Below are 14,061 nucleotides of genomic sequence, written 5' to 3' on the forward strand. Positions count from 1 at the left end.
GTCAGCTGGGATAGGCTCCAGCTTGCCCGTGACCCTGCACAGGATAAGTGGTTACGGATAATGGATGGATGGATGGATGGATGGATGATCATCATTATTGTTATAATTATTATTAAAGGCATCCCAGGCTGCACAACTTTGAATACTCCATCTCCATATGATAAACCCTTTCATGATTTGGTGTTTTAAATGAATAGCACAGCTTGCTAGTGAGCATGATGTAACAACATTCTAGCTGTTCAAACAGCATATATGCTGTATCCTTAGTGTGGCAAATTATTGTATATTGAACATAGGGAGAGTTGTACATTATCCAGGAGGTTATCTGGTGCTGTGCATACAGGTGAATCGATAGTTGAATGGTTAATAAGTGAACAGTTCACCCTGCTGCTTGCTTTACAAGAGCAGGACTGGAGACAGACGATAAGACTGCCCCCCCCCCCCCCCCCCCACACACACACACACTCACACACATTGTTTCTATGAGAGATATACGGAGTGTGTCTTATTTTGTTCTATGAACCACTGTCCTGCTCCAGTCTAGATCTGACTTGGGCCACAGCAGGATGCACAGGTGACTTAGTCCATCTTTTAAAATGTTCATATTTAATTCAAGCTTTTATGAGCATGACAAGGACCATTTTAGATAACTTTCTTAGGTTAATCACAACAGGTCAGTTATTTATTTATGTTTTCTCTTTACTATTCCATTATTTCTCTTTGTGTTCTAGGTGTCTGATAAAAGATTTCGAGGCACGTCCTTCAGTCACCCATCTGCTGGAACACCCGTTTATTAAACAGGCTCATGGCAAAGATGCAGTACTTAGGAAAAGGCTCTCAGCTCTCGTACAGGAGCAACAGAACACCGGCACCAAGCCCAGGACCAGGACCAAGTACGTGTTCTTTTCCTCAGACATCACCCAAAAAAGATAGTATGCCTTGAAATACTACTCACACGTTCTTTTAGACCCTTTATGAAAAATAAACGGATTATTAGATTTTCGATTATGGATATTAAATTGATATCAAACTCAAATTGCTTACCCAAAGTGTCACACTGTGTAAATGTTCTGCTTTTGATTTGAAATGGGTCATTTTTCCACTGTAGTGATTTACTGACTGGTTTGATTTTTCCACTGTAGTGATTTACTGCACTGCTTTATCTCTGATCTCAATATTGAATGTTGGTTCTTCAGATGGTGTTGTATTTTTATAGCCAACAGGGGGCAGAATGTTATATGATTCAGAGGCTCTGATTGTCTAATCAACCAGTCCAGTGTGTTTGTGTGAAGAGACTGTAAAGATATGGTCAAGATGTGAGGATGTTTATCAACTCAGATGCTACTTTGCTTTAATCAGACTTTAATTTTGCAGCAGACTGGTTCATAACTTTAATCTCTGTTTCTATTAGACACCCACTGGAGATTTAATTAGTGTTGAGCTTAATATCAACAACTATGGAGAGTACTACTTTGAAGAGTGTGTTCGACACGGTATTCATGGGTTGTATGAGATCAAGGATAGTTATGTTACCTGTTTATTTTAGGACGCTGATATACTGCCTGCTATCTTTGTTTGATCATTAAAGAAATATAAATATATGGACCATACAAGGTCTCATTTTGGAAATGCTACAGGCATATTTTCTTATGTTTTTGCAAGGAGCTTTTGCTTCAGTTTGAAAGAGCCAGGCTAAGTAAGACTGACCCAAAGACACAGTAAACATGCCAATTATGTCCTTTGTTGTGAGAACAGTATACTCTTTTTTTTCTTTTTTTTTTTTTGCTTTTATCCTTCCAGAGAGTGTCAAAAGAGACCGATAGAATGACAGCCAGAGAAGGGACCTAATAAGATTATAGGCTTGTAAAAGAAAAGTCTTTGTTCTCCCAGTATAGATACTGAAGTCAGAGAACAGATTAGGGAGGTTAAAAAAAAATTGATGCACACAATGATGCACGCGCTCATGTGCTGAGCTGTATTCAGAGGTCACGGGCACGATGTGCAGTAGATGAAGGCTTGGACTCATGCTGAAGAGAGGAATACACTGGGAAAGGAACTGATGAGTCGCTCTTGAACAGTCAGACAGGGTATCGTCACTGGCGAATGAGCTTTACACATGACAGTCGATATACTTGTTTTTTCTGTTCATGTAAATATAATCCATCATTATAAACGGAACATGAGGCTTGCTTTAGTAATGCTTTTTTTGACAAATTTGACTTGTGGCACTTTTTTGGACAAAACTTGACTGTACATTGTGCTGATTCGTTTAATTGCACTTTAGAAAAGTAAATAAACTTTAAGGCTAGACGGCCTTTTGATTTCATAAAATCGGTGAAATTTGGTTCCCTCTGAAATTTGGTCATTGTGATATACAGCGCCCTCCACAATTATTGGCACCCCGGTTAAGATGTGTTAAAAGCTTTAAAATAAATTCAATTTTTATTGCAGAAGCATAATCTCTCACTGAAAATTGTAGAAAAATGTAACCTTTAACTCAAGTGAATTAAAAAAAATCTCTGACTAAGAAATAATTTATTTTTCATAAAATCACCTGTTCCACAATTATTGGCACCCATAACAATTCCTAGAAAATAAATGTAATTGAAGCATTTCTGTCATTTCTACTGTAGTTTATAAAGTTGATCAGAGTATCTAGGAACCTTTTAGTTAGTAATTCATCACAACCTGTTTCCCTGGGGTATAAATATGATGTGACGCAGAGGCCTATTTCTCTTATCCACTCTTCAACATGGGAAAGACAAGAGAACATACCATTCAAGTAAGGCAGATGTGTGTCGACCTTCATAAATCAGGCAATAGCTACAAGAAAATAGCCACTCGCCTACACCTGCCCATATCTACAATCAGAGGAATCATCAAGAAGTTAAAAACAACTGGAACAGTGGCAAACAAGCCTGGACGAGGATGCAAGTTTATCTTGCCACCATGCACAGTGAGGAGGATGGTAAGAGAAGTAAAAAGTTCTCCAAAGCTCACTGTTAGAGAATTGCATCAAAGAGTAGCATCTTGGGGTCACAAAGTCTCCATAACAACCATCAGGCGCTATCTACATGCCAACAAGCTGTTTGGGAGGCATGCACGGAAGAAGCCTTTTCTCACTTACAAGCATAAACGTAAATGTCTGGAGTTTGCTAAGCAGTACTGGGACTTCAACTGGGACCGTGCGCTTTGGTCAGATGAGACCAAGATAGAGCTTTTTGACAACAAACACTCTGGCATAACACAAAAGATGAGTATGCGAAAAGCACCTCATGCCCACTGTGAAGTATGGGGGAGGATCGGTGATGCTGTGGGCCTGTTTCTCTTCCAAAGGCCCCAGGAACCTTGTTAAGGTGCATGGCATCATGAACTCTTTGAAATACCAGGACATTTTAAATCAAAATCTGGTGGCCTCTGCCCGAAAGCTGAAGATGGGTTGTCACTGGGTCTTTCAGCAAGATAATGACCCTAAGCATGTGGCCAAATCTACACAAAAATGGTTCACCAGACACAAAATCAAGCTCTTCCCATGGCCATCTCAGTCCCAAGACCTCAACCCAATTGAAAACCTGTGGGGTGAGCTGAAGAGGAGAGTGCATAGGAGAGAACCCAGGACTCTGGACGATTTAGAGAAATTGTGCAAAGAGGAATGGTCGGAGATCCCTCTCACTGTATTCTCCCATCTTGTGAAATGTTATAGGAGAAGATCAAGTGCTGTCTTGTTGGCAAAAGGGGTTTGTACAAAGTATTAACATCAGGGGTGCCAATAATTGTGGCACACATGATTTCATGTAAAAGAATTATTTCTTAATGTGGGATTTTTTTCCCACTGAATAAATGCACTTGAATTAAAGGTTGGATTTTTCTCTTTTCTTGCATTGTTGTCCCATATTATTTAAAAATGAATTTATTAGAAGCCTAAGAACAACGAGGGGTGCCAATAATTGTGGAGGGCGCTGTATGTATATTTCTGTAATATCTCAAAAAAAAAAAAACCCAGGCCATTCTGTGGCTGGGAAGTTATTTAATTTGAGGGGATTCCTGAGCAAATAATGTGCATGAAATTGCTCGCTTCGTGCAGTCAGAGGAAGTCCATGTGTGCATGTGCAGGTTTACCGTCTTCTTCTTTTGGGTTTTACGGCAGCTGGCATCCACAGTGTTGCATTACTGCCATCTACAGGTTTACCTTAACCGTGCACTGACAGTTACATCATTCTGTCGCTAAACGAACAACTGATCACATTGAGGTGCTCGCTGACCGCCGATATTTATTAGTTTGGTCCTGCGTTTCCTTTCCTTCGCAACATAACGTCTTTTCTTCTCGCTTTCCATTATTATGGTTGGTTTTTCACGTTTCATTCACACGCTCACGTCCTCCATTTTTCTCTCCTTTTTCAAATTTGTATCCCACAATGCCTTGCGCGAACGGGGAAAGCCCACTACGTGATGCATGACGTAGTATCTTGAAATGGGTCATGGTGAAGTAGGAAAAATAGCGTTGAATTCAGGGCCATGTGGCTCTAAATTGATTAATTGTTCTATTTTTAAAAAACTAATAAAATTGGAAGTCTATGATTCAAATTCAGTAGCTTTTGGTCCACTAAACAAAAATAATTGAGTGTCAGGGAAAATTCTTTTTATGACCTAAACTTGAAAAATCTGAAAGACAGTCTACCTTTAAAAGTGTGTACTGTATATCAGTTTAAAAATAATTGTTTACAGGAGTGGTTTGAAATTCTTAGAGCCCTCTGGTGCTTGTGAGGTGAACTGCAAATACAGTTAAGATCACTGACAGATGATTCCCCTAAATAACCCCACACCCTTTTTAAAGGTACTGACTGCAAAGCCATCTGAAATTTTTTTTTTTTATTATTATTGTGCATGGCATTTTCCTTTGTCTCACAAGAGCAATATTATGTGGACGAGATGTGATCATTTTGATGTGCTGAGGGTCGCTTTTCTCCATTTTGGGACCGAATATCCAACCTCTTGAGGTAAACAGTATGGCCAGACAAAAACAGGCAAATGTGAGGAGCTTGAACTAATTAGCGTAATTGTGGAACTGCGTCACACCAAGATTGTGACCTGCGGAAAACATCATGACTCTGCATCGACTTTGGAGAGTTCTGAGTCGCAGGTATGTAATTTGTGGTTGACACTCGTGAATAGATCCGTGAAACAAAAGATGAGTATATCTTTTCTCTGTAAGATCAAAACATTAGGTGTACAGTATAACTCCATACTCAGACTCACCAATCCAAGACAAGTGCCGTAAATTCTTTGGCAGATTTCATGCTTGTTTCATCCTTCATTTGATTCCAGTGGTCGATCTGTCCCTTCACAAAAATTCTTGTGAACAACCTTTTGGTTTTCATTGCTTTTCTGGTGCGCTTTCCAGCTGATTCGCTTTCATGTTTTCTTTTTCTTTTCTGCTGGCTTTTAGCTGGTGGAAGTGCGGAGTCCACCATGTTTGCCCATGCTGACTTGTTTTGGTTAAAAGTAGGTCAAACACGCCCCATGGTGGTCATGTGATATCGTTGCTCACTTGCTTAAGCAATCGCCAGAATCGTAAAATGTGGAATGTGTTTTATCTCGGCAAAACATTTACACATAGGATATACAGCGTGTGCAGCAGCGAAACATCTCGAAACTTCGACAGCAATGGAGCACTTGCATGTGACGTCACAGCCGATCCAGATTGTGACAGACGCCATCTTGTCGGTCAAATGCCATATTTCCACCTTCTACTTCTACTTCTGGTTCTACTTCTACCTTTTCTTCTGGAAAACCCTACTATATACAATTCTACTACAATGGCTGCGGCTACAAGCTCTCCCTACCTGTGCACGTTTTTTATGTTTTTTGTGTGTATTTTTGCGTGTTGTTCGTCTGTACCGGACTTCAATATCCACTACAACCGTATGGACTTACTGGACATTGGTTTCCAGCAGAAAATGACGGTTTGTAGCGATTTCCATCGCATGCACAACATTCCGGACGAGAAAAAAAACAAACATTCCGGACGAGATAGCGAGACCAGCGGGGTCTCCGTGGATTGTTATCGGAAGCAAAGCGAAGGAGGCGGCGCCGGGAGCGGAAGCAAAAGCGAGGCTGCAGAGCCGGCCTGTTGACTAAGCTCAGAAAACAGTTACTCAAATCTCCACTGCCAAGCCTCTACCTAACCTCTCCAACGCCAGATCCATGTAAACAAGACGGACGATTTGGAATTACAGCTGGAATTACCTTATTCTATAATCGGCTGGTCAGTGCTATACTCAATACTTAAGTGACTTACCCGTCCAATGAGGATTCTTGTTTACAAGATGCCACATCTGAGTCGCTGACAAATCCTGAATTTCTGTAAAGATAACTGTCCAGAGATTTATAAGCATGCAGTGCTTCACCACTGAACAGCGAAGGAAAGTTAATGAGGTAATTATACATGTCCGGGTATTCCGCTGGCAGTTCAAAATCCGGTTGTGAAAACTCCGTCCGGTAAGCCATAAGGGTCACAAATCTGTAGATTGTTTATTTTAGACATATATCTAGTTATCTGTTCATTAGAAAAATGAGCCATGTAGTCCGTCGGTTGAAATTGATCCATTCTGTACATGAGTGCAGCAGTATTCAGCGGTGTTTTTGACCGACAAGATGGCGGTTGTGTACTTTCCGGTCACGTGACTGTAAGATCTCTATAGAAACAGAACATTTTGCCCAGAATTCAACTTTGCAGTCAGAACCTTTAAACACCTTCTGAGTTCAACCCTTCTTTTGTGAATTCAAATCAGCTAATTCAACACAGGTTGACCCCTGCCCATGATGATTAAGAGAGGACCTGGGAGAGATGCATAACAATGAACTCCCAGGCTGGAAATGGCCAGATCTCTCTCTCTCTCTCTCTCTTTCTCTCTCTCTGGACGTCATGCGCTCTTTTGGCTGCATCATCTCTGCACCTGTCGTAAATGAGGCTATCTCTGTGCTGGCTTTATTTGGCACCCCATATGATGAGAACATGAATAAAAGTATTTCAGTTTGTTTGTGCATCATTTGTGCACACAAAATTAAAAAAAATTGTGTTCAAACAGCTTTAGAGAAATTAACCAGTACACTTAAGGAATAATGAAGTGCAAATGTTTACTTACATGCACAAACATATCGAAATACTTTTATTCACGTTCTAACCATATGGGGTGCCAACTTCATGGAGGTTCATTGCTCGTGCATGCGTGTGCGTGTTTACGTGTGTGCGTGTGTGTACGCAAAACGGTGTGAGCTCATGTTTGTGAGTGTTTTAATTTCTTTAAACACCACAAGCGTGCAAAGAAACAGAGCACAGCAGCTCAGTGCATGAAAAGTAGTACCTACTAATCATAAAGGAGATGTGTGAGAACAGGCACGTTCTTTATTTCAGTTACAGTGTTTTTGTGTTCACCCAGAACTCATGCATGCTCTGAATAACTTTAGTTGAGGAATAATGGAGCATGCAGCTCCATTGCATTGTCTTGTTTAATGCATTCGAAAATAAAGTGTGTATGTTTGCACTCTGTGTGTGAGTGTGCGCCTGCAGGACAAAGCACTGCACATCACTGTTTGCACTGAGTCATGAGGCTTGCTCCGGCTGATAGCGACCCGGGTGGTGCAGTTCACAGTGAAATTGACCCTTATCCAATCCGAGTCCAATGTGGTTTAACCCTTTCAAACACAAATCCGTGTGGGTATAATCCGGGTTGGCCACTCAGTATGAAAAGGGTATTAGATAAAAGGGGGCAGAACTGAGCAGCTCTGAACCAGCTTGGAACTTATTTCAGGGCCAGAAAAATGTAAACAGGCATCTTATATGAAAATAAACTGGCCATATTAATTACACAGCAGTATTGCAGATCTCATTATATTATGGCATACAGTACTGTGCACAAGCCTTAGGCACATGTAAAGAAATGCTGTAGATAAAAAATGGCTTAATAATGAAATGAAATGTTTAAATGTAAAAAAAAAAAAAAAAACAGTAATCAGTAAGCCATAATAAATGAAACAAAGTCAATATTTGGTGTGAGACAACCATTTGCTTAAAAAAAAGTAGTCTTGAGAACAATGAGTGCAGATTTAAAAGGAAATGAGCTGTAGGTTTTACTGAGCATCTTAGGCCCTGTCCACACGGCAACGGATTCAGGTGAATCTGATAAAATTGTTTATCGTTTCGGCCTGGCATCCACACGGCACCGGCGTTTTGGGTGCCCCAAAATGAAATCTTTTGAGAACGGGTTCCAGAGTGGAAAAATCTGGCAACGGCGCCGTTGCGAAGTCATCTGGATGAGTAGAACGGATTTGTTTACGATGACGTCACAACCACATGACTGTCAGTGCTTCACGCCGGGTAGAAGTGTAACGAACTCGATGCGAGTTGTCAACAAATCCTATAACTTGGTTCATGAAACGTGCTTACAAAATATTTTCACTGTGAATATTTATTGTGTAATGGTGCAAAGTGAGAGAGAGAGAGAGAGAGAGAGTGAGTGAGTGAGTGAGTGAGAGAATAGCCCTTAGGGCAGAGTCTTTAGTCCAAACACTGCGGAAGCAGTATAACCAAAACCGCGCACTGCCCGTGCGCTTTCCAAAAACAAAAACAATCCCGCCAGCAAAAATAGGAAAAAAAAGGAGCGATCTCACCTCTTCAGATGTTGGTTTAAGTCCGACAATACATTCCTCAAAAAGGGCGTAGAAGAACAAAGTAATCCATCAATGTGTAGCATTCAATTTATTCCGGACCATTAAAGAATTCTGGAGGATATCAGAATGTTGGCGTACCGGCTTCCATCTACCCCCATTCATTCCTCTTTCCGCGTCTTTCATTTTACGCTACTGATTAATAATCTAAACTTTATGTGGCTGATGCCATGAAGAAGGGGTTTATGCACATGCGTCTACTTCTTCTATTGTTCTGGTGTCTCCGATGGGACCGTCTTACAGCGCACGTAGAGGTGTGGCATGTGTATTGCATCGTTTTCAGCAAGCGTTGCATTGCCATATGTACCTGATATTTTACTGATCCGTCACCCATGTGGACGCGATATTTAAAAAAAAAAATCTCGTTGCCGGGGCGGCACGGTGGTGTAGTGGTTAGCGCTGTCGCCTCACAGCAAGAAGGTCCTGGGTTCGAGCCCCGGGGCCGGCGAGGGCCTTTCTGTGTGGAGTTTGCATGTTCTCCCCGTGTCCGCGTGGGTTTCCTCCGGGTGCTCCGGTTTCCCCCACAGTCCAAAGACATGCAGGTTAGGTTAACTGGTGACTCTAAATTGACCGTAGGTGTGAATGTGAGTGTGAATGGTTGTCTGTGTCTATGTGTCAGCCCTGTGATGACCCGGCGACTTGTCCAGGGTGTACCCCGCCTTTCGCCCGTAGTCAGCTGGGATAGGCTCCAGCTTGCCTGCGACCCTGTAGAAGGATAAAGCGGCTAGAGATAATGAGATGAGATGAATCTCGTTGCCGTTGTCGTGTGGATGTAGCCTTACAGAACCAGCCACAGTTTTTCTGGACACTTTGTCACACTCACTTCTTAATTTTGAACCAAAACCCAGTAGCCTTCATTATGTTTGTTTTTTAATCTGAAAAGTGGTCTCTTATGTAATATGCTGCTCAGATACAAACTTTTTTTCTGTAACGTTTAATTTTGTGCTGGAAAACGAATGTTTGGAACTTGAAAATGTTTTTGTACCGACTCGATAATGCAGAAGTCATAAAATAGAAATCTATAACAAAGTTTGTATGAAAAAAATTGGGGGGCTAAGACTTTTGCACAGTACTGTATGTCTCGAAAGAGTCTTAAACATTATATACTGCACTTTTACACTTCTAGAACTAAAGTTTAATAATCTTATATTTGGTTTATTGGAACACACACATTTTCCCTTTCTGTCTCTGTCCTTCTCTCTTCCTGTACTGACCATAGTGAAGCATATCCTCACACTGTGCTCGCTCAGGGCCTTAGGGCATTGTTCTTTTTTTGCAAGTGGACCAGATGGTCCTCTGCTAATCTCCTGCTCCATACAGGAGTAAACTCTGTAGTCGACTACAAAACCCATATAGACTTGACCACTCGTGTCAACATGACACTGATTTGGTGTGTGCATCGATTGCATTTTAACTACAATTAAGTTCTAATCCTATCTTTATAGGCATGAACGGATCAATACACGCAAAACACTGCTGATTGAAAGTTTTCCTGATGATGACCTGGTGAACCTGGAGGCTTTAGATGAGGTTTGATTTATCTTGTACTTTATATGCTGAACAATATTTTCCTGTTTAGTCCTCTTGAATGTACACTTTGCTAAGCTCTTAGCACTTAAAAGCCTGTGGGCGAAGCTAATGTTATTATAATACTGTATACTGTAATGCAGAGTGGGGGTTGAAGGAATTGCAGGGAGGATGATAGTGAGATAGCAAAAAAAAAAAATCATATTTAAAGAGTGGATCAGATCTGCTAATATTTAAACAACTTTGTGTGTGAACTCTATATTTTGCCATCACTGGAACATACTCTGGGTGGCATGGTGGTGTAGTGGTTAGCACTGTTGCCTCACAGCAAGAAGGTCCTGGGTTTGAGCCCCGTGGCCGGTGAGGGCCTTTCTGTGTAGAGTTTGCATGTTCTCCCCGTGTCTGTGTGGGTTTCCTCTGGGTGCTCCGGTTTCCCCCACAGTCCAAAGACATGCAGGTTAGGCTAATTGGTGGCTCTAAATTGACCGTAGGTGTGAATGTGAGCGTGAATGGTTGTCTGTGTCTATGTGTCAGCCCTGTGATGACCTGGCGACTTGTCCACGGTGTACCCCGCCTCTCGCCCATAGTCAGCTGGGATAGGCTCCAGCTTGCCTGTGACCCTGTAGAACAGGATAAGCGGCTACAGATAATGGATGGATGGATGGATGGATGGATGGAACATACTTCAAAATGCAACAAAAGAACTGTCTGTTTATAATAATAAAAATGCCAGATGAGCCTATCAATGTTTTGAGTTATTGGATATTGAGGGACACTCTTTGGAAGCCCTGCCCCTTCACAATTTCACTTTAGTAATATTCTGGGCTGTGCCTGAGGTGTGTGCAGGATGTACTGATACAGTGCCCTCACTTTCTATCAAGGTACACTACCGTTCAAAAGTTTGGGGTCACCCAGACAATTTTGTGTTTTCCATGAAAAGTCACACTTTTATTTACCACCATAAGTTGTAAAATGAGTAGAAAATACAGTCAAGACATTTTTCTGGCCATTTTGAGCATTTAATCGACCCCACAAATGTGATGCTCCAGAAACTCAATCTGCTCAAAGGAAGGTCAGTTTTATAGCTTCTCTAAAGAGCTCAACTGTTTTCAGCTGTGCTAACATGATTGTACAAGGGTTTTCTAATCATCCATTAGCCTTCTGAGGCAATGAGCAAACACATTGTACCATTAGAACACTGGAGTGAGAGTTGCTGGAAATGGGCCTCTATACACCTATGGAGATATTGCACCAAAAACCAGACATTTGCAGCTAGAATAGTCATTTACCACATTAGCAATGTATAGAGTGTATTTCTGATTAGTTTAAAGTGATCGTCATTGAAAAGAACAGTGCTTTTCTTTCAAAAATAAGGACATTTCAAAGTGACCCCAAACTTTTGAACGGTAGTGTAAATGGAGAATGTTTTGAAAATGTTAACGCATTTTGACCAAGGCTGTAAATTTTGACTGGGGGAGGAAACAGATCTAACACTTTATAAATAATGTTGATGGTAATGATAATTCCACAGTGATTTAATATGCACTGTTTGCTTTTGTTTTCATGTTCTCAAAAAAAAAAAAAAACTGGCACATGGGCCTCATGGGGAAAAGTTTGAATACGTTTGCTCTAATGCATGCTATGTCACTTGTAATATGAAGTTCTTGATTTGCTTTACACAGGAAATTATAATCACACATCTTCAGAAGCGCTATGAAGAACTGCAGATATACACCTATGTTGGAGACATCCTCATTGCCCTGAACCCATTCCAGGCTCTGAAAATTTACTCACCACAGGTTCTGGCACAGCATGCTAAACACAGATGACACATCAGTCGTTCAGCTAGCTTAAATATCTTTTCATATTGGCCAAAGTTAGCTTATAGAGCCATAAAAATGATCATATCCCATTTATTACACGGCTTTGTTGAATACTTGATTCTGATTGGTCGATTACAGCATTCTACTGCTATGAATAACAGACCGTTGCTATGAACACAGTTGCTATAAACACCATATACAATGATACCAGTCTACAGAAATAAGTATGGTAATTTTTTTTTTCTTAATAATCAAATGAACAACAGCAGCTCATTCGTGACACCCTGTGGCAAATAAATAAATAAATAAAAATTACTCTATCCAAAAACACCCTGGAAGATTTTTCTAATATTAATTTTAATGTTCAGTTTAATGTGAATTATAATGCTAAATAAGCTAATCTTAAGAAAGCTATGGAATTTACATTGCTATGGGGGCATTTCCAACTGTTTTAAATCAATAAAATAATTTTTAAATCAATATTTTGTCAAATTATTGATTTTCTTTTGTAATTGTCCCTGTAAGAAGCAGGATCATATACAGTGAGCTGGTCATTATTAACTACTTATTAACTGAGCGCAAGGTCTTTACGGGAAAACATCAGACCAAGGTCTGATATTTTTCCGTAAAGACCAAGCAAACGAGGTTGATAAGGAGTTTATTATACAGCTTTTTTATTTCTAAAGTTAAAATAGACGCTCATTATAATGAGGCGTGATGCTGCTTTCAGTCACGTCATATTTGTAACATAGTTGAGTCATGCATGCAGAATAAATGGCTAGCAGTTTCAAAGCTGAATTTCTGTTAGCGGTTAGTGGTTTCTGAATGCTCTTTGTTGCTGATTTCTTTAATAACTTGGTGACTCTTGTTTGTCTTTTGTGTTTCAGCCATTTTTTATTCTGTTTTGATTTCCAGTTAATCTTTTTTCGTCATTTTGTCTTTGTTTGTTTTTTGCAACATTGAAAGCTGGCGCCTTGGAAAAAAAAGTCCATAATTGCCCACAGGCATTACGGGAAAATACTGCACGATTTTACAATAATGACCAGCTAATGTCACAATAATGACCGGCTCGCTGTACATTATCCCTTACATACTTCACAGGTTAAAGGTTTTCTCTTTTACTTGTTTTGTACAGTTCTCGAAGCTGTATCATGGAGCAAAGCGCTCAGATAATCCTCCTCATATATTCGCCACTGCTGATGCAGCTTACCAAGGGATGGTAACATTCTGCAAAGACCAGGTATGCACCTGTAGGGTTTAAATACCTGTCCAGAATCAACTCCAGAATTTTTGGCCCCTGTTATCAACAATGAACAGAAATTAATATCTAGCTTGATGCAATGAGTGATTTTCTTCTTAAACCTATGAGGATGTTGTATAATCCATTTATATTACATAGACACAAGTGTTTTACTGGGAAATATGCCACTTGTATTTTTCATATGAGCTACATCCAGGACATGGAGAACTACAGCTGTGACACATTTCTCAATATGTCACTTGTGAGGAAATCGATGAACTGTTTTGATAAATTTGGGTACTCTTTGTTTGTGAATGTATCTATATAATAAAAAGAAAATCACACGTTGGCTTGAAGATATGAAGTTTATCTTCTCGTGTTGAAAAACTTGCATTTTTCATATGAAATACATCACTGATCTGAGTGATATTTAAATAATTTTGGCTGGCTTTGAGTAGTATATCGTATATACACTACCGTTCAAAAGTTTGGGGTCACCCAGACAATTTTGTGTTTTCCATGAAAAGTCACACTTTTATTTACCACCATAAGTTGTAAAATGAATAGAAAATATAGTCAAGACATTTTTCTGCCCATTTTGAGCATTTAATCGACCCCACAAATGTGATGCTCCAGAAACTCAATCTGCTCAAAGGAAGGTCAGTTTTATAGCTTCTCTAAAGAGCTAAACTGTTTTCAGCTGTGCTAACATGATTGTACAAGGGTTTTCTAATCATCCATTAG

At 40.2% G+C, this 14,061-nt stretch overlaps 1 protein-coding gene across 1 annotated transcript in view; it reads left to right on the forward strand.

Moving 5' to 3' along the window:
• Positions 1-566: 566 nt before the first annotated feature.
• myo3b (myosin IIIB) overlaps positions 567-14,061 on the forward strand; it is a 122,231-nt gene continuing 108,736 nt past the window's right edge. The window contains exons 1-5 of the mRNA XM_060930568.1: positions 567-574; positions 732-893; positions 10,173-10,257; positions 11,937-12,053; positions 13,213-13,317. Of these exons, the coding sequence (XP_060786551.1) occupies positions 567-574; positions 732-893; positions 10,173-10,257; positions 11,937-12,053; positions 13,213-13,317 (477 nt within the window). The remainder of the gene's footprint in view (positions 575-731; positions 894-10,172; positions 10,258-11,936; positions 12,054-13,212; positions 13,318-14,061) is intronic.

The sequence above is a fragment of the Neoarius graeffei genome, chromosome 9, assembly GCF_027579695.1.
Source record: "Neoarius graeffei isolate fNeoGra1 chromosome 9, fNeoGra1.pri, whole genome shotgun sequence".
NCBI classification, from domain to species: domain Eukaryota; kingdom Metazoa; phylum Chordata; class Actinopteri; order Siluriformes; family Ariidae; genus Neoarius; species Neoarius graeffei.